This window comes from Genypterus blacodes, unplaced genomic scaffold (genome assembly GCF_046128005.1).
Source record: "Genypterus blacodes isolate CSIRO-AG114 ecotype Tasmania unplaced genomic scaffold, CSIRO-AGI_Gbla_v1 ptg000048l_1, whole genome shotgun sequence".
NCBI lineage: Eukaryota > Metazoa > Chordata > Actinopteri > Ophidiiformes > Ophidiidae > Genypterus > Genypterus blacodes.
Window position 1 is genome coordinate 3,311,620 of NW_027466861.1, and position 25,683 is coordinate 3,337,302.

At 48.3% G+C, this 25,683-nt stretch overlaps 2 protein-coding genes across 2 annotated transcripts; one reads left to right on the forward strand and one right to left on the reverse strand.

Annotated features, from left to right (window-relative positions):
• The first annotated feature begins 1,274 nt into the window (after positions 1 to 1,274).
• LOC143000624 (lens fiber membrane intrinsic protein-like) lies at positions 1,275 to 2,163 on the forward strand. The gene is made up of 4 exons (XM_076150012.1): positions 1,275 to 1,449; positions 1,556 to 1,705; positions 1,798 to 1,932; positions 2,102 to 2,163. The coding sequence occupies exons 1-4, from the start codon at positions 1,275 to 1,277 to the stop codon at positions 2,161 to 2,163; spliced, it is 522 nt and encodes a 173-aa protein (XP_076006127.1).
• A 2,600-nt stretch (positions 2,164 to 4,763) lies between these two features.
• On the reverse strand, positions 4,764 to 22,105 carry tinagl1 (tubulointerstitial nephritis antigen-like 1). Its single transcript, XM_076149784.1, has 12 exons — positions 21,853 to 22,105; positions 18,859 to 19,169; positions 17,300 to 17,366; positions 14,738 to 14,830; positions 14,401 to 14,515; positions 12,547 to 12,673; positions 12,231 to 12,381; positions 11,959 to 12,145; positions 11,017 to 11,062; positions 9,783 to 9,906; positions 7,271 to 7,316; positions 4,764 to 7,176 (listed from the first exon to the last, which is right to left on the reverse strand). The coding sequence occupies exons 2-12, from the start codon at positions 19,160 to 19,162 to the stop codon at positions 7,003 to 7,005; spliced, it is 1,434 nt and encodes a 477-aa protein (XP_076005899.1). The 5' UTR covers positions 19,163 to 19,169; positions 21,853 to 22,105; the 3' UTR covers positions 4,764 to 7,002.
• Between the last annotated feature and the right edge of the window lie 3,578 nt (positions 22,106 to 25,683).

The window sequence follows — 25,683 nt, forward strand, 5'->3', positions numbered from 1 at the left end:
CTTTTCCGCCTGTTTGTAAGCAGAGGTGAGGAAAATATCTGAAACACCTTTCAATATGAGTCATTTCATTATAACACCACCGTGTAATTCAGCCTGAGCTCAGTAGAGAGTGAGTCAGAGGCAGACAGGCTGTGTGTCTCCCACAGGGCCCACGCAGACACACCTATAGGCGACCTTGAGTTTCCAGTTCACCTCACCTGCATGTCTTTGGCCTTTGGGAGGAAACCAGAGCGCCTGAAAGTAAAACGATGCAAAGAAGAACACGCAGCCCGATCTGTCTATCAGACAACTGACCAGTGAATTCAACACAAACTCTGTGTACAGCAGCTCTATCACTCATGAAGCTGACCTTCCTTTTTCATGACTGTCTCTTGGTAACAGTGTGTCTGTGTGTATGTGTGAGAGAGCGACATCTGTTTATTATTATTGTCATACTAATAGAAAATCATCCAGTGTGATTCTATAGTGAAGTCAGTCCTATAGAAAGAGCGGCAGTGTGTGTGTGTGGTGTTGTCCCCCCTATACTGTATGCGTCCGTCAATGCCGCAGCAGTGTGAGCACGCTGAAAGAAAAGTGTGTGTTTCAGCATGTTGCATTGACGCTGGAAGTCCTGCATACCTACGCACATCCCGCGGTTCCAGAGCGCCATTGACAAACAAACAAAACCATATAAAGAAACGTGGACCACCAGCCCTTCTGTAAGGCCCCATAAACCTCACACACACACACGCACGCACGCACACACACACACACATACACACACTCAGACATACAGGCTCACACTGTGGCCCCTGTCGTGTCTTATTCAACAAACACAGGGGGGCCGACTGTTGCAAAGGATTTTGCTTTCATAGACAGAAAAGCGAGGGGACAACTTTTGGGTGCTAACATTCACTGTGACTCCGTCTTTCCCTCCAAGTTAGCAGCACCTCTGTGTGTGTCTCTCTCTCTCTCTCTCTTCATCTCTTCATCTTTCCCTCCACATCTCTGAGGGTGTATTTCCAGAAGGTAAGAGTTCAGCTTTCATGATTTAGTTTTGGTGTGCCTGTGTGTGTCCCGTAGTGACATTTAGGACGGCTGTAATTGGACAGAAGCTGGCAGTAATAACTGTTTAGACAAAGGAGGAGCTGTTTCATTTTAAAGGGTTAAAGCAGTTAACCTCTTCAATTTTCCCTCTCCAATTCTCATATGAGGCGATTTCTTCTCGTTCACCCTCTCCTCACCTTCTCCTCCGTCAGGTTTCTCTGTTTGCGGTCCCATCACCTCACCTCAAGATGTACAGTTTCATGGGAGGGGGCCTGTTCTGTGCCGTAGTGGGTAACATCCTGCTGGTGATCTCCACTGCCACCGACTACTGGATGCAGTACCGTCTCTCGGGTAACTACGCCCACCAGGGCCTGTGGAGATACTGCATGGCCAACAAGTGCTTCATGCAGACAGACAGCATAGGTGAGACAACCGGGGGGACATCGGCCTCTTTGTATTTGTGCGTCACGTCTATTAATAACCAGTAAAATCAGACTGTGACGGTTGATGTTGTGATGTTTCCTTGCAGCTTACTGGAACGCCACCAGGGCCTTCATGATTCTGTCAGGGATGTCGTGCTTCGCAGGCATCGTCGCTGCCATCATGTCCTTCTCCCACTTCTCCTCCTTTGAGAGGTTCAACCGCTCCTTTGCTGCAGGAATCATGTTCTTCGTCTCCTGTGAGTCTTCTTCCTGTCTTCACACATGTCTTCATGAACCCCAAACACCATCTAAAGCTAACATCTTACTTTCCTGCTTCCCATACCCACAGCTTTCTTTGTTCTCCTGGGTATGGCCATCTACACCGGAGTGACTGTCAGCTTCCTGGGGAGGCGCTTTGGTGACTGGCGCTTCTCCTGGTCCTACATACTGGGCTGGGTGGCCATGCTCATGAACTTCTTTGCAGGTAAGGAAGGAAAGAGGAAGCACAGAGGTTCATCTTCATCCAGACACACATCATGTTACTGAACTGAGAATGTGGAAGAAATAAACAGGAACATAGATAGATCGTTAATGATATCTTGTCATTGTAATGTTTTTGTGTGTCACTGTTAACTGTTCTCTGTCTGTTCCAGGTATCTTCTACATATGTGCCTACAGAATGTGTGAGTACAGAAGAGGATCTGGCCCCCGCTAGAGGGAAACAGAGAGCGGCGAGCCTTTAATTGGAGTATAAACAGATCAATCAATGCAGCCTGGACTGATCGATCCATGAGATGAAGTCTGACACTGCTGCTACAAGGGTCTGGATTCAACCTTACGCGTCTTATTATTATTATTATTATTATTATTGCAACGTGACCGTGGCATTATTCACTTTGTTTATTAGATAGATAAGATACATATAGATGAGAAATGTAGAAAACATCCAATAAAGTTGGTTTTCAAATGTTGGTGTGATTTTGTTTGCTGTTATACAATCCGCCACTAGATAGCAGCACAGACACTGCACAAATCCTAGCGCTTATATTTGATCATGTAGGTTTTGCGTTTCAATAAATCACATTCCTGATTTATTGAAGGCCATTAAGAATTGTATATAATTCATTTAGGGTTCAATCTTCTCGCTTGTCGTATAGGAGCGATTTCGGCTTCCCAGACAATTGAAAAAGGACGACTTTGCCTCAGGAAAGGCTTTGAAACATAATGAGAAATGTATTTGGGGAAGGAATGTGAGGTGGAAATATTGTTGCGCACGCCAAGAGATCTATACATCAAAGGTAAAGCTGCATACTACACATGTTTGTCTCAGGATTCCCCCAAGGTTATTTGATTTGGCATTGCTTCAGTTCCTCCAAAAAGGATTCCCCCAGTCTAATAGTGAAACTTATGGCCTTTGTTACATTGTTATGTCCAGCTGATGTCCCCCCTGAGGACGCTGTAACGCTGGATAAATGGAAAACATGACGGAGGCTGTTTGTGTCGTCGTGAGGAACAGAACAGACCCCGAGAAGGTGCAGGAACCCCCTAGACCGGAGGGGAACCTGGGTGGGGTCTTGATTGTTCCTCTGCCTCCGTCTTTAATCAGAGCTTCCTCCATCTTTGCAGTGCGTTTTCTATTCGTCCCTATCAGCTGGGAGGAAAAGGGCCAGTAGCTGCTGAGGTAATGATTGCTTTGGCTACTCGTGACACAGAAACAATGAGAGAAATGTAAACACATGTCACTGGACAGATCCCTTGATCCAAGTTTCCATACTGTGTCCCTGTGGCTGCTGAGAGGAGATAAGCTCTGTAATATTGTGTGTGGTTCTTTCATAACTCAGAGTGAAGGAGAACCTGGCAAAACGTCACATTTCAATAAATAAACTTCTCAATGAAACAGGGCAATGTTCTGTAATATGGATGACTTACTGGAGCGCTACAATGGGAACCTTGAAGGCATTATAGTTCCAGTGAATGAAAACAGAAATGACGTAAGTACGGATGTTGTATTTCCTCATATAGAAGCAAACTGGGATCATTTATCAAACTGGTTTCAGCTCCAATGATGCTGCACATCCCATTCAGTTAACGGATGATTTAACAAGTGACCCTTGGAATGTAATAAGGGTCAGTTTGCCCCAATTTGCAGGCTGCAGCACATCCTAATGCTTTACAAACACACATAAAACAAGCATATTATCCTTAACAAGTGGTGACACAACAGCAACAAATGCATTCCTCAAGTCACAGTGTAACTTACAGTCAGTAACATATGCCCTCATGTTCCCTTTAATAGTTTTCATAGGTGACTGATTTGGGATTGTAAAGCTTTGTGCAGGAATGTCAGGTACAAGTTCATCCCACATGACAGGTCTTCTGTTAGGTGTGTGATGGACAGCGTGTCGCGTTTGAAGCGAGAGTAATTGCAGGTCTACATAATGAACCGTAAACAGAGAATGGTGGCATACATCAACGGGCTCTGACAGTGAAAACCACCGGGTGCTGTGACGGACAGGTTGTCTCTTCTGTGAGGCAGATGTTCACCTCACAAATGAGGGGCCCTAAGCTGATTGTTAACCTGTGATTTTAAAAGCTGGAGCATTCACTTTAGCTTGTTGTTTGCTTTGTCCTGCTCCAGACCTTGTGTGCACTTCAGTGTCATTAAGAGCTGTTATGCAAAGCAGTCTTTCAGCATGTATTTGGATCATTAAACCAAACCTTCTGTACTCTGGCAGCCATAGAAACAGACACTTTTGCTGCTTACACTTTAAGTCAATTCAGTTTCTGGACTTGATCAGCTGGATTGTGTATGTTAAGGTTAATTAAGAGTATATATGACTTCCTCCTGCCTTATCTGGGCCGCAACAAACTCAAATCTGTTGCTGCACAAAACTGTTAAGTGTTTGTCCTATGTTCTTACAGGAACAGGAACTGTATGAGATCCATCATTTGAAAGCCCTTGGGGTCGGCTGTCACACATGTTCAACCTCTGATAAGTAGATTGTGGTTTGAAGCAGACCTGCTCACTGGCCTGGGCAGTGACTGATGGTCAGACTTATTGCTCTCAGTGATGGAAGAGTAAACTGACACAGCTCAGCCTTGTACAAACCATCCCTCATCCCTCCATGCATGAGTCAGAGCCAGACCAGACCCAGAGCCAGACCAGACCCAGACCCAATCGGCCCTCTGAACCCCCCTAAACCCAAACCCGCCTCCTCCTGACCCCCACATCCCGGTGTCACAGGGTTTATCTGATCGCTTTAACACCACATATATATCTAAGTTGACCGTTTCAAACATCACAAACAAACAAAGTGTGTTTTTGAGAGACTTTATTGTGGCACATGTGGACACTACTAGTGTGGTTTGTTGCGTCTAGTGCGCACAACACAGAGACAGAGAGATAATACAACATTGCACAGGAAAACAAAGGAGAATAAAAGTATATAATTTACAAATCTTGTCATAAATAAAGTCTACACACATCAGTGGATATGGAGTGGTTCATTTTACATAAAATACACAACTTCTGAGTGGATTTGTGCTGCAGCTCTCTGAGTGAAAGGATCTTTGTGACATTGTTTCTATGTGAACTGTTATTAGATAAGAAGCACCACTGCACGTTGGCCCATATCTATGTTATATATATCTATGTCATATTTGTCCACGTATGCAGTTTCATTAACAGCGACGTCGGCCCGAGCAACAATGAACCTGAACCACCAGGAATCACACAGAAGCAGAAGGAGATCTAAAGTGATTGTTGCAGCTTTGGTCAGATTCCACTCGTTACTTCTGCATGATAACGTCTCTCTCTCTCTCTCTCTTTCGCTCTCTCTCTCACTCTCTCTCTCTCTCTCTCTCTCTCTCTCTCTCTCTCTCTCTCTCTGGGTGACTGGATGGGAAAGGAACCATTCACTCACGCAATCTACTCTGACTCTAAATCTACATAGGAACACATTTACACCCCAAATCTAAAGGCGTTGACGACTGAAGTCTTTTGGCTTTAGTCATCAGGAGCTTGCCCTTACGAACACCAAACAGGTTGAAGGTCTCCCCCTCCTTCAGCTAACAGGACATGATGTAATCTGAGCATCATGATCTGCCTCACGTTAGTCATGTCGTTTCCCGTTTACTCATCCCGTGTCTCTCGGATCGACGGGCAAACATCGGGTACATCACATGTCAAACACGCTGCGGCTTCCTCCTTTTAACCTGCAGCTCATTGCTTTCCCATCCGGAGATGTTTGGCTCTTGCTTTTTTTTTATGGCTTTCTGCCCCGGAGGAGACGGTGGGACGACTTTAGGGGGGAGATCACCGGACATCGAGGTGGAAAAGCCTCTTTGAAGTTGAAGCTCAAGCACGTTAAGGTATGTGGTAATAATAAACCACGCTTTTTCTTTTTCAAGTGAGTCGCTGCTGCTTAGAAATATCTGAACAAAACAAAAAAAATCCCCCAATCGGCTTGTAGTAACACAAACGTAGCACCTGAACGAGCCCTGGACTCATCTGTAAAGCTGTGCGACCTGAAGCTGATCGGATTTAAGAATCGACGCTCGACGTGTTTGTTATTACATATGAAACGCTCAAACTGAAGAGACTCTGCAGCACCGATTCAGACTTGAGCAGCAGATTTGTTGCTACTTTGCAGAGCTAGGAGCACAGAAGGGGCTGACGGGTAAAGAACAAAACACTAACATCTTAAGCTCTAATTGTAACAGTGTACACAGAATGGAGGAAAGTAAGACGACTACACACAGAGGCCATCTGCAGTGGTCCAGACAACACTTTCTTTAAGGCATTACAATCTTTACACTTTATATGTCTTTAAATTAAATGGGAGAAGGTTAAAATACGTCCGCCATCGTCTTTCTGATGGCCGTTCAATTCCATCGGATCTCAATCGAATGAATCAGTTCGGTGAGTGACAACACAGGTCTGCCTTCATCTCTAAACGTCAACATTGCCTCCCCGAGCCGATCCGGTGTCAGATTCTACGTTACGTCGGAATGTGTGTGAGAAACTCTACCGCCTGCAGCTATAAGACCACCGTACGAGGATCCTCTCTAAGACTGTGGGGGCTTAAACCAACGCCGCTACACGTCAGTAAGGTCAAACATGTGTGTATAATCCCGTTACACATTATGGAATCTCTTTTACAAACTCTCTCCCCCTGGATTTTAGCTCTTATCTGGTTTTGTTGATCCAGAAAACGACGCGCAAACGCAAAAGAGGATTCAAACCGTTCTCTCTCTAACACCAGGTTTCACGCAAAGGATTGTGGGAAGTAGTCTGGTAGTCTTTGGATGTGTAGTTACCTGAGGTGCCCAGTGTGACATCTTGATGCCAGGCGAGGAAACGGAACGGAGCGCCTGAGCTTTTCTTAGGGCGCCATAATCTTTCTCTTAGAGGGAAAGTTGACATGGTTGTTCTCCTAACATGTGTGTGTAAGCTGGAAAAGCAGAGGGTGTATGTGTGTGTGTGGTGTTTGAGCTCCTCTGGTGTAAGGTCTCAGCAGGGGGGGGGCGGGGTCTTCACGTCTGCACAGCGTCTCTACTTGCGGCGGCGGTGGTGGCGGTGGCGCTGGTTGTGGCTCTGCATGTCCTCCATGGTGATCCGGCCCCACACGCCGATCACGAAGGCTTCGATCTCGCACTCGTTGCCCCCGCGAGCGATACGGAAGTAGCCGCCCTCCCCCCAGTTCTTGCCCCAGGAGTTGGCAGCAATCTGGACGGGAATGAAAAGGGAATGGATTGATTACAAATGGTTTGAGCATTTGGCCTTTTCCAGGTTGTTACACAGACGGATTTGATCTTCTTACCCAATACTTCTTTGGTGAGCCGTCAAAGTTCCTCTCCTCTCCCCACCTGGAGCACAAAGCAGAGAGCGATCAGTCAACAGATCTGACAGGAGAGAGTCAACAAACAACATCCCCAAAAAAAGACATCACCGAGTCTCGTCTCGTGCTGGTAAACATTCCGGGACACACTGAGGAATCTGACAGGACGAACCAGGAGTACTTTTAAAATATAACTTTCATGTTCTTGACAACATCCTGCAAACAGAGTATTTATGGCTGGACTCCGCCCGTTCTCACTCCCTTCATCATTCCAATCCACAGAACACGGAATTCCCCGTTTCCTCCGCTGTTTCCTTGCTGCAGACACGAAACAGGAAGAAGCAGGAGCACAACAACACAGCAGCACCTTTTTTCTGAACACACACATACACGTGTGTCTTTACTTAGACTCCTATCTCTGCCCGACTCCCTTGCCAGCGAGCTTTGTTCTCATGAAGCCTTGGCACGGATCCATACATTCCCATCATGCCTTGCACTCTGGTCTTAACTTTGCAAACGCCGACATCTAGACGGCTGGTATTTCTACTCGTCCTGATCAAAACGGCCTCCCAAAGCCAATTCCCATCCTGTTTGTGCACAGCAGGGCTTGGTTTCCCTCTGTGTTATCTTTCTTATAAGAGAGAGGAATGCTGGGAAAACGGCGTGGCTGGTCTCAGACGCTGCCAGCTCGGGACCCGGCCACCAGAACACGGCCAGATGGTGCCAGTCTCCTATCATCAAGCGTCTTTATTAGCTCATGGAAACAGCCTGTAGGTGCCTGTGTGTATCTGTACACACACACACACACACACACACACACAGCCATGCATATTCATCGGAGCCTTGCTGACCTCTTATCTGACCTCTTATCTGACCCTCTATCGGCCTGCCCGCTCACTCAGGGACAATGCCGGGCACGCCGCTGAGCCCATGTGCCCCCCTGACGCCCCCCAGTCCAGCCCCTGACCTCTCCTCCGGCAGGAATGATCCCCTGCTCTCTGTGCGCCGCAGTCAGGATCAGCCGGCCAGACAAAGCCCTTTCCACCACAGTGGACCTCAATGCTCGCTCCACAAACTTTCCCAGGCCCTGGGCTTAAAGAACGCACAGCAGCGGGATTTGGTCTGTGTCAACACCGATGCCCGCTCGGCGTTCCTTCTCCCGTCACTCCGTCTGCCCGTACGCCCTCTGCTGCCACCTCATCCTCCTCATCCTCTGACACAGAAGGCAGGAGATTCTTCCGATGTTTAACAACCGACTGAATGGATCTAATTACAAATCAAAGGTGTGTGATCGTGCCGTGAGTGTGACTACGTAGAAAAGCGCAGACGTCTGAGCCCCTCATGCTTCTGCGGTGTGTGATTTAAACAAGCTAAGTACCGGTTGGGGACTTGTGATTATCAGGCGCATGTTTTTACACGCCACAAAAAAAAAGAGTTAAACTTTCAAAATTACCCAAATAAGACGCAGAAACACGAAAGGGACAAGAGGAGCTGCAGAGACTGTGTTTGTGTTGATCGACGGCCAATCAGATAAAAGCAGAAAGGCTGTCTGGAGCTCAGAGCCAGAGACACACACACACACACACACACACACACACACACACACACACACACACACATCCATACATCTCATGTCCTCACTGAGGTATTTGGAAAGTGAGACTAGTTGTTGCCACTCATTTGAAAACCAGGTGGGCGTCAAATCTTTATGAGTGTGTTTATGACTTTATATGGGTCAAAGGCTCTCCTGACCTCACACACACAAACACACTCACCCCCCAAATAACAGGAGATGGTGGACTTAACGATAAATGAAAGTGAAGGAGTAAAGAAATGTCAAAGAGTTTTCAGAGAAATGAGGAGGACGTGAGTCAGACAGCCGACTGAAGAGTGATACAGAGAGAAAAGAGCAAAGGAAGGTGGGGGGGCGCTGAGACACTGGGTGGGGGAAGGTAATCCAGGTGTGTCGGTCGTCTGCCCGCCCGCATATTTGCGGTCGCCGTAGTTACTGGATGAAGGAGGAAAGGGGTGGGGGACGGGCGTCTGGGCAGACGGAGGAGTGGAGCCAAGGTGTGTCTGCGAGGGGCCACAGACTGGGAGGGAACGGCACACACACACACACACACACACAAACACATACACACACAAACACACACGCACACACACACACACACAGGGCTGCCAGTACAGAGGGCGAAGCTTTTGAAGCCGAGAAATTGATAGACTCCATAAAAAAACCTGATTCATCGCTTTCTTGCCAACACCAGGAAGGGAAACGAGTTACAAAGCAGCAGTTTGTTCTGTTCACAACTCTCGCACAAGAATGACTTCAACATGAGATGTGACTCCGTAAAAACCTGCGTCATCTTGGGAAAACAATCAAAACTCCACTGTTGTGACGAATCGACTGATGGGTTTTAGTCTCCCAACACAAAACAAGGCGACAAAGGCGTGACGTTATCTAACTTAATGCAATGTGACGCCGGCGACTTACCCGATGATCCTGACCGAGTGTGTGCCGTGTTTGCGGTACTGTGGCGGCTTGGTGAAGCTGACGTCAGTGTGTTTGTAGATCCCACTCTTGTAGACAAAGAAGTCCTCGTGGACCTCCATAATAGCTGCAAGAGCAAACAGGCAGGGGAATTAATAGGCGGCTATAACTGGTTTACACACACACGTGCACACACACACACACACACACACACACACACACAGTGCACTTCGCAAACACACACACACACTGTCCGTAACAAAGGTTGCTGGATCTGTTATGGACATTTACAGATACAAATCTTAACTCACATGCCAATTCATCTAAAAGTCATTTCCTAATTTTCCTCAACACACACATTTCAAATTCCCAAGAGCCGCACACACCCGGACCACGGAACAGGCAGCTGGGTCGCAGGTCAGATGAAACTCATTGTCTTTGTGCGTGTGTGTGTGTGTGTGTGTGAGAGAGAGAGAGACCATGAGCGACACATGATTGACCTCGGTTTGGCATTCCCCATTTCCAGCACATTTTTGAGATCTACCTGCAGTCAAACCAACATTTCTGTCTGCCAAGTGAACCCCCTTTCTTTCTTATCAACACGTCCAAAGCACACAATGTGCACACACACAGGCGCACACACACAGGCACACACACGCACACACCTCTACGCCTTTGTATTAGCGAAACATTCAAAGCCAAAAAGGAAACTTGACATGAAGCCAATAGGTCTTCCTGGTTTGGGAAACAATAAAAGGCTGGCACGGGCTCAGAGAATCACACACACACACACATACACACACACACACACACACACACACACACACACACACACACACACACACACACACACACACACACACACACACACACACACACACACACACAAGCACTGACATGTGACTCATCCAAGTACACTTGACAATGGTCCAGATGGGCAGCAGACAGTGATGTAAGTGTGCTGCTGAGGGAGACTCGGCTGCCCTGTGACCTGAGGCCTCCTTCATTTTCAGAGTCAAAGTTGAAACCATCAGGAGGAAAAGGTCGAACATGACATCATCCCCAGGTCAGCTGGAGTTCACGCTGTACGTGATCGGAGTAACGTATTACTTTCGATCGCCACACACACACACACACACACACACACACACACACACACACACACACACACACACACACACACACACACACACACACACACACACACACACACACACACACACACACACTTTCTTACCTTGCACAGGGCCATTATCCATAATCTCCTTCATAATCTCCTTTTCCTGCCAGAGAAGATAGATGGAGATTGTTATTAGCAGCGGACGGAGACATGTCAGTAAAACAGAGAAGAAGAAAACAAAGCTGCTGGAGGTGAAAGTCAGATAACTAGATCGGCTCCATCGGGGGCCCCCGCGGCCTTAATGCGGCTTATTGACTTCACGGGCCATCAGGAGAGGCAAACGACAGCCGGTAATGATTATGAGAGGCATTAGCCGTCACTTAGAATTGATGGATGTGGGCTGATGGAGCACATGTGGCAGGGAGGAGACAGGAGGAGAAGGTTACGCAATACCCGGGACATGGAACAGCAGAGAAGGATCTGGATTCTCTAATGTAGTTTGATATTTTTAGATGTGAAATTGATTTTTTGTTTCTTTTCTAAATGAATGGAGTTTATATCTCATCATCTAATAGAGGAGATTTAGAAGAAGTGCAGTGATTCAATCATCAAAAAGTAAATACAGAAATCTAATTACAGACCCAGCAGCTCCAGAATAATAGTAGATCATGTTTATAGATGAGCATTGATATCACGATAAGTGCAGACTGTAGGTTGGTATAAACTGATTATTGATCTGTTTCCTCTCCACTTTAACCTCATCAATACTGTAGATTTCTGCCTTACATTTGGAAATCCTGATGACTGACGCACAGATAAAATGCAGCCATGTGAGCTCCGGCTGTTACAGTAGGTATGCATAAGGAACGGCATGCAACACACACACAGACACAGTGATACACACACACACACGTGAAACAGATTATGCTCCGCTGTAGCACAAGAAAGTCAGTGTAACATCAAGTGGGCTAATGTGAGCCGTCATGTTTACTGGAGAATAAGGAACACGGTGGAGTGTGTGGATGTAATGCAGAGGTGTGTGTGTGTGTGTGTACGTACATTGGATGAGAGCCTGTAGGGCGGCGTGGACTGGTAGATGTCGTTGTGGTAGTTGTGTGTGTTGGGGCAGCGTTGCGTGGCCTGTCTCTTCCCCCGGCCCACCGAGCGGCTCTGCATCATGCAGCGGCCCACCTCCGCCGCCCCCTCCTGCGGGGGTCTGTAGGGGTAACACTCCTCCGTCACAGCGCTGAGGGACGAGGGACGGACAGAGAGTTAGACCTCCAGCTTCAGACTAACAGAGACGTTTCACGATTCACGTTTCATGGCTTTACCCTCTGCGGCGGAGGAACCACCAGGCTCCGTCCACGCGGCCCCCAGAACAGCCGCCCTGGTTGCGCGTGTCGCAGGAAATGATGTTTTGGGGAGAGAGCTGAGGAGTCATGTGACCCATCGACTGGATGGAGATCCTGTCTGATGCCACAGCTGTAGGAGAGATTCACACAGTTATGCATGAAGACATTTGAAGGAGAAGCTGACCCCCCTGCCAGGTCGTTCATGGATCAGTTCTGACTTCATCCTGTTGTTCCTTTTTTTGACCAATCAGAGTCAAGAGCCCATGTCAGGTGCAGTTAGTTCAGTATGGTGTACCTGCAGTGGAGAAAGCCCAGGACGCAGCACAGTTCCCTTGGTCCAGCGGCTCGTGAATCTTTCCCGGCCATTTCTCGGCTGAATTGAAGTATCGTGGCAGCTGATCGTTCTGAGGGTCCATGTTCATCTGACGGGACGGAGAGACAGACAGACGCCGTTACTGCAGGCCTTTGTCTCTCGGCAAGTAACGCTAGGAATTTTCATGTTGGCATTTTTGAACACGGCGTCCGGCTGTACATTACATTGTTTACCCACCATAGAACACAAACTAATTGCTGCAATTAAAAACTCTGGTGAATAGCTTTGTGTTTGGTATGTTTGGATTACATAATGGACTTTCTGGTAGAAGGGACTTATGTACAGCCGATTAGGAGCATTTGGCCCAGTGTCAGTCTGTGAGACTTGTAGAATAGACAGGAATGTTTGGTCCCCGTTCACCCCAGGAGACCATGAGGCCATCGGGTTACATCAGCAGGAGAGACGGGACGGAGAGGGAAACCTACAGCTTCAACTCTCGGAGGAGGAACACGGCTGAGGTGATAAATCTATACCAGGACGACTCAAGTAGTTTTCGGATGCCAAACATACTCAGATGTTCTCCTAAGCTTCCAGTTACGTGCGATTACAGACCAAACCCGACAATCCCTGCATTCCTCCGGTTAATTTTTTTGATTTTCGCACCTCATACGTAACTAAGGAATGTGCTGTCAGTGAGAGACGATGTACCGCCGCAGGGAGGGTCAGAGTCCAAACACACGCACACTTGCTCTTTCACCTGACCCCGATAAAAAAAAGAAAAAGAAGAAGCCAGCCGTGATAAAAGGGGGAGACGTGTTCGTGCCTCAAAGGGGGGGAAAGTGTCGCCGTCGCTCGTGTGAACCCAGACTGATTCGCCATTTTAGTGTGAAATATGTGAAGTTATTTTCTGTTTACTGTACGTGTCAGCTCAAAATATGTACAATGCAAACAAAATATGCACTCAGATAAGAGCTGATGGATTAGAGGGAGGGAGGTGGGGGGGAAAGGTGTGTGAAGGAAAGGGGAGGGGGGGAGTTTGGGGCCTCAGGGAGCAGGTTGCTCTTTATTCTGCAGCCTCCATCTCCTGTGTCTGATGTTTTGGGTTCCGTCTTATGTAATCTGTCTGGCTAGAGTGTAAACAAAGACAGAAACGGATCACGGTCAGACTGGAGCTTCCAGGCCGGGGCGGGGGGTGGGGGACACACACACGCCGTCACGCTATCACGCAGCAAAGAGCCGCCATGGTTACGCCTCTATAAGGGTTTTTTGATCAGCGCTCTCTTGTTGCTGCACATTTTTTCAAACCCGCATGCAGAACCAAGAGCCACAACACAGCTGGGACCAATTCACGTTTCACATTCCACACTCACCTGCAGCTCAACACACATCACCAACACCAACACACACACACACACACACGCGCGCACTCCCGCCTCACATGATTCCCACGCTCACACAGCTGAGCACTAATCTCCAGACTGATTTACAGTGCATTCTGGGTAATGATGTTGTTTTTCAGCTATAATCTTTGCACAGAGGGTTTAATGTTAAAGTCGGCTTTGGAAATGACTTAGTCCATGTTTTCACTTTACGATACACACAAAAGAAAGAAGATCAAAGTTTCATTTTAAGAGAATTAAACAATTAAAACAGCATTTCTTCTGGTTGTCTGCAGGTTTTCATTCCAAATCAGGATAACAGCTGTTTTTTTCTTAGTTTGGTTGGATTCTTTTGCTTGACCCCCAAGTGCAGCAGGGTCAAAGGTCAATCAGTGCAGACATAATCACGCTATAATATAACGCCAGAATGGAGGATTTAACGTTCACGCTCTTGTACCTGGATCTCGTTCATACTCAAAATGGTCCTGGAGGGTCTCTGTGTGCCCAGGCGGAAACGGATGCCGTCGTCCAGGGACATTCCATAAAACTGACTGTAGTTTGCTGCCCTCCACCTGAAAGAGAAAACGAGGAGGAGGAAGAGGAGGAGGAGGAGAGAGGAGGAGAGAGGAATTCTTGTCTGTAACCAAGTGTAGTAAAAAGCTAGTTATAGGTATCACAGTGTGTTGAAAGGTATGCAACACTGTTAACTCCCAGTGAGAGTGTCTAGGTGTGTGTGTGTGTGTGTGTGTGTATGTGTGTTTGTGTGTGTGTGTGTGTGTGTGTGTCTGTGTTACCCATAGTTGCCTCTGTTGACCGCATGAACCATGTCTTGCTCGATCAGGCAGGCGTTCTGCTCGCACTCCCACCGTCCTGAGACCCCACATGTGCTGCAGAGGAGAGAAAGGGAGAATCAAGGGGGGGTTAAGGATGAAAGAGGACGCAGCGAGAGGACGGACGGGTCGGAACACAGCTGCATTCATCCCCCAGACGCACCATTCAAGGGCCCGGCAAGTGGAACTGCACAAAATTCGCTCGGCTGCTATATTTACGCTCAAGCGCTCGACGGGTGGAACAGAGCGAAAGGTCTCTGAAGAACGCAAATATGCATGAGACTCGGCGGAATTCCCCCCGCTGAGGAAATAATAAGAGAGGATGAGGAGGAGGAGGAGAAGGAGGAGGAAGAGGAGGAGGAGGAAGAGGCCTTTTAAGGATGCAGAGCGCTTGTCCATTTTTAGTCTAGGAGTTAAGGAGATAAAGAGGGCAGATTAATGTAGGACTTCATCCCTTAGCTCAGATTTTTGTCGTTTTAAGATGAGAGAAGAAGAATGAAGGATGGGTCCCAACAGTCTACTGTCCTATAGATGTTTACAGTGAGTTCAACTTCCCTATAGGGACTCATTAACACGTCTAATGATGGACGAGGCCACATTCTCCTTTAGTCACAGTCACAGCATCGTACTTCCCACATATCAGGCACACACACAGACACACACACACACATAATTCAGCCCGAAGATGCAAATCCATCACCACGTTGTCTCTCACCCCTGACTGTGTTCGGGCCTGCATCTGTCTGACCCAGCGGCTGATGGCGCCTCTGATTGGAGGAAACCGACAATAACCTCTAACCTCTGGCTCCCTTCAAGCTGGAACCCAAATACATAAATAAGCTCACACAGAAACGGGACACACACACACACACAGGGAGATGAGCGCAATGACATACGAGGACAGAATGTGGGCGAGAATGAAATATGAGGAATGTGAAGAGGAAGAGGGGCTGTATTTCACATTCCCCCGTCACACTCTGCTACTCCTGCAAATGCGAGGCTTGACAAGGACGCAAAACGCACAACGCCTGGGAAAGTGATGCACACAAATGTATCACATATCCACACAGATATGCGTATACCTTGGCAGTGTGTGTCTGTGTGTGTGTGTGTGTGTGTGTGTGTGTGTGTGGTAATGGGAGAATAGAAGCAGCCTCAGCAGTTTGGCACCACGTGAAAGGCAAACCGTGTCCTCCTCTGTAGAAGCTCAACCTGAGGCGTCGCAATACAGAACAGAACTTCCCGGCCGGCGCTCCGGGGTGACGTGAGGTCACAGATAATGACCCGTCAAGACGCGAACAATGCAGGAAAAAGGCAATAGCTGGAGATCCCATTAGCGTTTAACTCACACAAACAGGCTCGTAAACAGAGACGAGGCATTGTGTGTGCGTGTCCGTGTGTAACAATGAGGAAGGACACGCCACGTTTCTCTGACACAATCTAACCCCCCCAAGAGATACAGTATCTGTAGCTGGAGCAGCGTTCGGATTCCCGCTTTGATGTCAGAGTGAAGAACTTTGGCCGCGGTTGTAACATTTGGCCGCTTGTGTTCAGACAAACGCTCCTCTGTAGCTGCAGGGCCGGCAATCCACCGGCGGGGACGGATCGGCTCGGCGTGGGAGTCCAGCGCTGCTGATGGGAGGCTCAGGAGGGAGCGGAAAACACGGAGAGAGCGGCCTGTCATGTCGTAGCGGAAGTCCTGTCCTCCCTCTCCTCCCCTCCTGAGAGCTGGGAGTGTGTGTGTGTGATTGTGCACGTTTGGGAAATTAATAAGCAGCCAGTTGTGGGAGTGGAGGTGGGAGTGTGCATGTGTGCATGTGTGCGACCAGCTGTGCCAAAAGCTCTTGTGCAACTTCTCAAGCGCTCGTGTGTGCTGCATTAATGAGCGCGTGCAAGTGTGTGTGTGTGTGTGTGTGTGTGTGTGTGTTGGGACGGAGAAAGGAGGACTTAAGCACTTAAACGCTGTTTCCTGGTGACCTATAACACCCGAGGCTATTTTCACCAAAGTGTTTGATCTTTGCTCGACCTCGGCGAGTTTTCATCCGATCTGAGCCTCCATCGGGCCCTCAGGTTGAGCCGAGCAGAGCGCCGTAGGTAAAGGTCAAAGTTCAAGCCCATCAGACCGCAACTGATGTGAGGATCAGCGAGGTCACAGCGTGTTCTGTGCAGAGGTGCTACAAAAACACACACACATACACACATACAGGTCGACGTGTGCCTGCCAACGTGCCTGTTCACACACCTGCGCGCACACACACCCACGGGAACACAAGAAGAACAAATGGCAGCCATGTGAGAAGCCACAGTGGCGGACAGGTGAGGAATGAGACCTGCCTCCTTCTTCCTCATCTCCTCTCTGCTTTACGTCTCCTCGGCTGTCATTCACTATCAGGAAAGGAAACGAGCCGCATGGACTCCATCGCGGAGATAAAAGTTTGTCACCAGGGGCCGAAGCTAATGTGCCGGATTTAGACTCTCTTAACCTTGTGTGTGTGTGTGTGTGTGTAGAAAAGAGGTTTTCCGTACCATAAGTTGCAGTTTTCTTTGTAGGTTTGTCCGGTGAAGAACCTGTTCCCGTCTCTTTCGCAGATGCCTGAGAGGAGACAAAGAGGGAAGACATTGTTTAAGTGTTTGGCTGTTAGACTCGGGGTGAGACACAGAGACACAAACGAGAGAGAGAAGAAGACACAAACGCTTGGAAACGCACATGCGGCACCATCACACAGCTTGATTCTGCTCGTTCCCTCTCTGAACGTCCCCTCTGCCCACGTCAAGGGAGCTAAAATGTTAACAGTCACTCCCTGTGTGTGTGTGTGCATGTGTGTGTGTGTGTGTGTGTGCTACAGTATGTGCTACATGTGTGTGTGTTTTGGTGGGAGTGTACACACTGAATATGTGAGGTCTAAGGAACTCTGAGCTGCAGTAATCCAGTGTAGGAATGCAGCGTTAGCTTCTTTCCTGCCTTCTCAGGCTTCCTGGGCCCTCGTCATGCCTTAACCAGCTTACCCCCCTCTTCTACCTTCTCCCCCTCCTCCTCTTCATCACCTCAGCAAGCGAGTTAAAGACTTTTGCAGGTACACTGTGCTCGGTTTGTATCGAGAAACAAAAATGCTACAGTGTTGTAGCGACACATTCCTCTGGAGTGACATTGCGCTTGAACTTTGAACTTTGTTTCAAGGCTGTGAAAACTTTATCGACCTGGTGACAGATTTAGAACAAAGTTTATCTATAACATCAACATTTACAACAGTGGCGTGGCGCTGCTGAGTTCACGGCCTGAAATTGACGCGGAATTTACGGCGCAAGTGCTCTTCCTGTTGTCTGGTGTGAAAGGCGGCAGCCCGGCAGAGATAAGGTGATTTATGATGGAAGCCCTCAGACACACACACACACACACGTGTGTGTGTGTGTGTGTCTATAACACACAGCTGTCACACCCAGTCTACTGCAACTGTGTACGTGACAAGATGATCGAGGCGGATTTGATTTTGTTTTCACCTATTTGGTAAATGTCAACAGATTTGTCGATGACGTCATACTGTCAAATGTAAACTCATCAGGTTTGACAGGATCACACAAGTATGACATTTGTTAAAATAAAATAGAATAAATTCATAGTAAAAGTATGACCATTAAATACAAAAATACTGAATACTTGAAATATGTGTGTGTGTGTAACCTCATGGACCGGCTACAGTGTCGTTTAGGAAACACACACACACACACATACAGTACACACACACACACACACACACACACACCTGCAGGGACCTCTCTGCCTGCAGTCCTGTACCCATTGTCCACCCCCCCCCTCCCACCCCCCACACACATAGCCCACATTCCTTCTCTTGACCTCCATTCATCCCTCCCTCCCTCCCTGCTCCCCTCCTGCCTCTGTCCGGTTTAATAAGGAGCCGCCTGTTCTCCGCTCTGTGCTCAGGTGGGCCTCTGCACATTTCACACCTCTGCACTGACAAATGGCTCCTCTGGCAACAACAGAAACTTCACTTACATTAAACTCCTGACAATAGTTTGGCATGTTTTCATTATCTAATAATAGAGATATCAGGGACTCCCATGCTCACCGATGAAAGGAGGCTCGATGCCCAGACAGTGACCCCAGAAGTCGGGGCAGCAGTCGGACACGGTGCGGTTGCAGAACAGGTCGCAGTAGCAGATGGTGTCCAGGTACGGCACAATGCACTGGTCGTCTCTGCCGGGGCAGCAGCCTCCTCTCCTCTGGCAGTAAGAGCCGAACGGGTCCCTAATGCCACCCATGTGCAGTGGACTGGCGAGCTCCCTCTTGGTTCTTCTGGACAAAATCCTGTCTGCAGTTCCATCTGCCACCACCAGGAGTAAGACCGCTACAGCCCACAGCAGGAGCTTCATGGTGAATCTGCAGGAGGACGAGAGAAGAACATGACACCTGAGATGGTTTACACATTATGGTGTGACTGCTGCCAACACACATCTCACTTCCTGCTATTTAATTCAGATACACACACACACACACACACACACACACACACACATATATGAGTACACACACAGATACGCAACCGGGTCTGAATTCAAACCCACACAATCCTCTGAGAGCTTCCAACCAGCCAAAACCAACAGAGGATGAATATGGAAAGACATTTGCAGGGAAAGTGATGGAAAACAAGCAGTGACTGATGGAAGCTTGGAATGCTGGAGATGTGGGGTGATGTATGATGGGATCGTTTAAGGTCCCGGGGTCAAAGGTCACCTCCCTTGCATGCTGGTTTCAGATTTGCACAGCCGCAGAAAAAGTTCCCACATTTTCCTATAAATATTCTTGTTTCTAAATCAAACTTTCACGTGATGCACCGTTATTATTTACAGCAATCAAGACGTCAGAACAACGTTACGTAACTACAGAAACAGCAATTAGAGGATTTTGAAAGACTTCTACTAAAGGGACGTTTGGCCATTTGTGTCATCTGATCACTAAATGTTGTACTGTGATTAATTTTGAGTGTTTGTGAATCTGTGTGTGTGTGTGTGCTTTGTGTTTCTCAGTAGAAGGTCAATCATCCTCAACAAGCCTCCCATTTGTTTACTTGTGCGTGTGTCACTGTTGATTTTCCATCAGGCGTAAACATGTTTCATACTGCTCAATACCATGCTGAAGAAAGGTCACACTGCGTATAATTCGTGTGTGTGTGTGCGTGTGTGTGTGTTGGTCTCGTGTTACTCAACAGGGAGGTGTAAGTGGGTCCGTACAGAGACAAGAGGTCGCTCACCTCTTACATAAATAGCATCATTAATTATCCAATCAGGTCTCGGAGCACAATGGACAATCTGCACATAAAGCGAAGCTCCGGAAAAGATCTTTGCTGCGCTGTTTTCTGCATGACTGCACCTTTAGCTGAATGAGCCCTCCTCACCCTCACCCCCGCCCACACACCCACACACACACACACACACACACACACACAGACACAGATAGGCGACCATATGGCAGCATGGGATGGGCCGCTAGTCTCTTTTACACAGCGTTTTGTTGTGACAGACTCTGGGCAGCGGTGCAATAAAAGACAGTCTGCTAGATGAGCTGCTGAGGCCTTCAGGTCAAACTGTCGGCGTGGAGACGCTGCACTCAAACTGCTGACTGACACCTCTATCAGCTGCACCTCCATCAGCTTCACCTCCATCAGCTACAGCTTCCACATGGACGGCAGCTTACACCAAAGCACAATGTGGAGGTTGGTTTTAGATACATTTCACGATAGAAAACCTGACATTTCAAACACATCATCAGCAATAAGTAAATAAGAAACATAATCTACCTGTTAAAGTTTGTGTTCAATGTTCTTTCAGGCTCATTTATGGGGTTCTGCAGCATATGACAGGGGCAGCATATGGCCCGTCGGTGCTACAGACAGCTGTGGCCAAGCTACTGATCTCACTCTACAGCACAGAACAGATGACACACAAACACACACACACACACACACACACACACACACACACACACTAATGGCATCAGAAGCGGAGCACAGCCCTGCAGTGTCAGGGTCGTCCAACTGGACCTTCATCACAGCTTCTGGACAATGTCCACAGTCTGTACGGGACTTGTAGAGACTTCGCACTTCATGTGTGGAATGACACACACACACACACACACACACACACACCGGACTTCTCTCTTTATCAGTCTATCCTTCTTGCATGTGCACTATGACCCACTCCATCACTTTCTCCTTTCACACACACACACACTCGTAAAGAAGCCACAGATGAACTTCTAACAACATCACACGCGCACACACACACACACACACACACACACACACACACACACACACACACACACACACGGCGCCTGACTTTTATCTGTATAAAAGCCGTCACTGTTATCTCTTCTGCTCTATTTTTACACGCTCAGAGTCCAGGCGCTTGAAAAACCACAGTGTGCTCATATTAATGTACAGGTGTCTAATGCAGGTGAGTGAAGGGATTATACACACACACACACACACACGCACACACACACAGAAACACTCTGGACCCAATAACCTGCCCACAAATCATGCCCCTACTATATGATGAATGTGTTGGAAACCAGCAGCTCCACACCCTGAAGGTAAACATCTTTAGGGTTACAAGAAGAAACGGGAAACCTGGTCACCGTTCACTGTTCACCCAGACAAAGCCATCAAATCACAGGTGTGTGTGTGTGTGTGTGTGTGTGTGTGTGTGTGTGTGTGTGTGTGTGTGTGTGTGTGTGTGTGTGTGTGTGTGTGTGTGTGTGTGTGTGTATGTGTGTGTGTGTGTGTGTGTGTGTGTGTGTGTGTCTGTGTCTGTGTCTGTGTGTGTGTTAAAAGGCACTGAACTCTGATCTCAGGTAAAAATCAGAGCAGAATCAAAAGTTTTCTATCACTTTGGAAAAGTTAAGGGAGTAACAGGAGCTCAGTGTGTGTGTGTGTGTGTGTGTGTTTGTGTGTGTGTGTGTGAGAGAGAGTGTGAGAGGAGGGCAGCCTGCACCTGCCTGGAATCTGGGAGAGAGAATACGCGATCAGCGAGTAGAAGAGTAGAAAAATAGAGATTCTTACCTCGATTCTTGATTTGTGAGGGAAAGGCAGGCGTGTTAATCCAGCAGAGACGCTCCAGAGCGACGTGTTCTCTCACTCACAGGTAAAGTCTCACTTTCCTCTGTTTCTGTCTCTCTCTCTGTCACACACTCACAAGCTGCTCTGCCCCCTCTATATACAGGCAGACTGAGGGCTAGCCACTCCCCTCTCTCTCTCTCTCACTCTCTCTCTCTCTCTCTCTCTCTCTCTCTCTTTCTCTCTCTCTCTCTCTGCCCCCCCTCTCTCTTTCTCTCTCTTATGTCTCTCTCTCTCTGCCCCCCCTGCCCCCCCTCTCCACTTCTTCCCTCTTCACTATCTATGGCTTCGTCTCCTTGTCCCTCCGGCCTCCTGTCCACCACCTAGTGGTCACTGCCCGGCAAAGCTTTCCTCAGGCTGCCAGCAGTAATTGGAAAATGCTCCCACTTTCTAGAAACACACACACACAAACATACACTGAGCCTCTAGAGTTAGGCCTTTGGGGAAGGCAACTACTCAGAAAGTACCAAACCTGTGGGATGACCACTTCCTGCAGGATTCACGTGTGCACTGCTTGTTTCGTCTTCGCCTCTTTTTCCTTGCATCTTTCAAAATAAATCAAAAACAAGTCTGGGGTCAGCTAAGGAAAGAGAACACACACACACACACACACACACACACACACACACACACACAGTATTTAAGCTTTTTCTTGTCATTTTGTCATTTTGTAAAGACTTTAGCTGTCAGCCTGTCGGGGTGGTCCCCACACACACAGCTGCCCTCCCCACAGACACACCCTCCACCCCCCCACACACCCCCCCCTCTCCACACCCCTTGAGGTTGATCAATAAACTAGAGGCTGAATCAATATCTGTCACACAGCAGGGGGGCTGAAGGGGGGGGCGGGGAGGGGATGTCTAGGCACAGCAGGTGGGGAAGGCACGGCTGCTGTCAGGACAAAGAAGAAGAAGCAGCTGAGAAATGTACAGAAACACAGAAGATAAATCACGTTTTAATTAGTTCGGGATTAAATTAAATAGTAGCGTTTGTAGAGTATTTGTAGAGCAACACCTCCAAAGTCAGAGATTGAATGACCAAGAGACAAACTTCATCTCCCTCAGTGATCCATGTGTGTTGACATCACAACATTATCACCTCATTCCCTGTTTTTCCTCCCCGGTGCAAAGCCACCGCGTCCCAAATAGTTGTAAGAACGGTGAAAAGTAAGTAATCTGGTCTGGATCCCGCCGGGTCGCGTTACTGTTTACACTTAGACAGACGGGTAACGACAACCGCCACGGCCATCTTACCTGCTCATCTGCTCTTTGGACAGTTTTATCGCACAGATAAAAACCGGGCCGTGTGATATTTCATCGTCGTGAGAGAGAGAGAGAGAGAGTGGAGCAGGCCGGGGCCACGCCGTGACCGCCATGTCCGCGCTGTCAGGACACAACATTGATCTTTAGAAGGTGTAAAGGAATGTTCCCAGCTGATATTAGAGCACTGTGGGGCGATGAGAGTATTTTGGAATGGCGAGGTCATCATGGGAGGCACGGTCAATGTTTTTGTTTGTCCAGAGAGTTAATCATCGATGAGATATTTCAGAAATGAAACGTTCTGACAGGTTCTGTCAGTGAGACGAGCAAGATGTGCGCCTGGAACAGCTCTGCCACTCACACACACACTTACACACTCATACTGTAATTAAGATTTTACCACCTCTTACACAACTGAAGAAAGGTGCACTAAGCTGTGTTTACTGTGTTTTAGCCTCTCGATGATTACTGCACATTTTACGGTATGTTCCAGTGCAAACAAACACACACACACACACACACACAAACACACACTCACATGTAAAGAATGTTATTTTGCACAATGTTGGCAGAAGTGAGTCACGCAGCGTAGAGTATGGATGTGACGCTGCTTTGACCGTAAACACACAAGAGGTGTGTGTGTGTGTGTGTGTGTGTGTGTGGACCCTGATAACTCCTCACTCAGAAGAAGTGACCAAGACAAGGAAGTGTGTGTGTGTGACTCATTGCTGATTCATCGATGGAGGGCAAAGGGAGTGAATCACGTAAAGAACATTGCACTTTGTTTCACAAGATCTGTAGGCGGCGGCAGCGGTGGCGGTGGCGGTGGCGGTGGAGGCGGTGGCGAAAGTGTGTCGCAAGCCGCAAATGTATGGATGAAGACATGATGCGCATGTACACAAAGGGCCCCGTCCAGGCCTGCAGCGGGTGACTCAGGCCCTCCACAAGCCCTCCAGATGTTTCACAGTGACATTTGATCAGATATCGCGTTGCCTTCGCTTCTGTTCATGAGGTCACTTCCCGAAAATAGACTGAACTGTGGAGGCCGCGGACACACATGGTAACAATAGAGCCCATACATACACTGTACACTGGCTGGCCGCGCTCCAGAGCAAACCATCACACACACAAACACACATAAACATCTCCGTAAATGATCAGTGAGGAGCGGGCTGGACACGGCGTGGGCCTGAAGGAACAATCGCTCTCTTTCTCCTGATGCGCCACCACGTATCCCGCCGGGCCCGAGGATCCCAGCTGCACCGTGTCAGGGTGGAAGTATGCTCCCCTGACCCACGGAGGAGTGGAGACGGTTTCATCTCTCTCTCTCCATGCCAGGAACGGGCGGAGGCGACGGGTGGCCCGGGCCGTAAACAAGCCCGGGCGTGTCGACGGGGCGGACACGCGCAAAACGCATGAACCGCAGCGTTCTCGGCGACGTTCCAGGGGAGTTTGAGAGCAGGTGTATGGAAAAACACCCACATGTGAGAGGAGAGTGTTGACGAGAAGCACAGACGTTTGGGAGTCGATCAGAATTCCATTGTACTGCTTGTTCTCTCGCTCCTCTGCAGCTGGACCTGAGGGGCCGTGCGGGTTTTTTGTTTTTGGCGGCACTTTTTGAGCAGAATAACACGAGTGCAACATGAGCTGGAGCTAAACCCGGGTACACCTACACTAATCCCCTTTTTCACCCAGAAGCCTTTTGTCCGGCTCGGTTTCAGGTTCAGGTTCCCTCCCGTGTGGTGTAAAAACGCAGATCCCCGTCGTGTCCGGGGATCCACAGCTGCTTTTGTCCCGACGTATCAGCGAGACAAAACAGCCGCCGCACAATCGACAAGGCGAGGACAAGGGGGGCGGGAAAAGGAGAGAGAGTTTGGGGCGATAACCGCGTGCCTGTGGAGACTCCCTGTCCAAGTTTGCCGCATTGTTATTGAAACTTAGAACAAGCAACAGAGAGAAGAATGTGGAATCCTGAAAATAGACTGATGATAAAAGCTCATAAGCACTCGGCCTTGTGTCGTATCAGCACACACACACTTTAATCACCTTTTCTCACACAGTCACACTCACAAGACCGCAGAAGTGTGTGCTCAGCGTTACGCATCAGTCTGAAGTCTGGATTCTGTAGGTTTCATCCGTCTGTCACGTTGGACATTGATTGTGAAAACGCCAAACTGCAGATTGATTACCGCTGACGGACGGACGGAACAAATCTGAATCACTGAAAATCAGCTTAGTCAGCAAAGATCAAGTGGAAGTGATGAGTTACAACAGCCAGAAGAATGAGGCGTGTATGACTTTCCCTCAAACCGGCAACCTGGATGTCATCTTTGCACATCAGCACATCAACACTCACTGTAAATCCAATTAGCAAGATAATTCATGCCTCCATCTGGGCCAAACATAACACATAGGATCTCAACTTGGCTCCCTTATGGTTTCACAAATGCAGTCAGAGAGTGTTTATTGGGACATGCGGGGGCTTGTTGAAGTGTTTTCTCTGGTATACTGGACATGT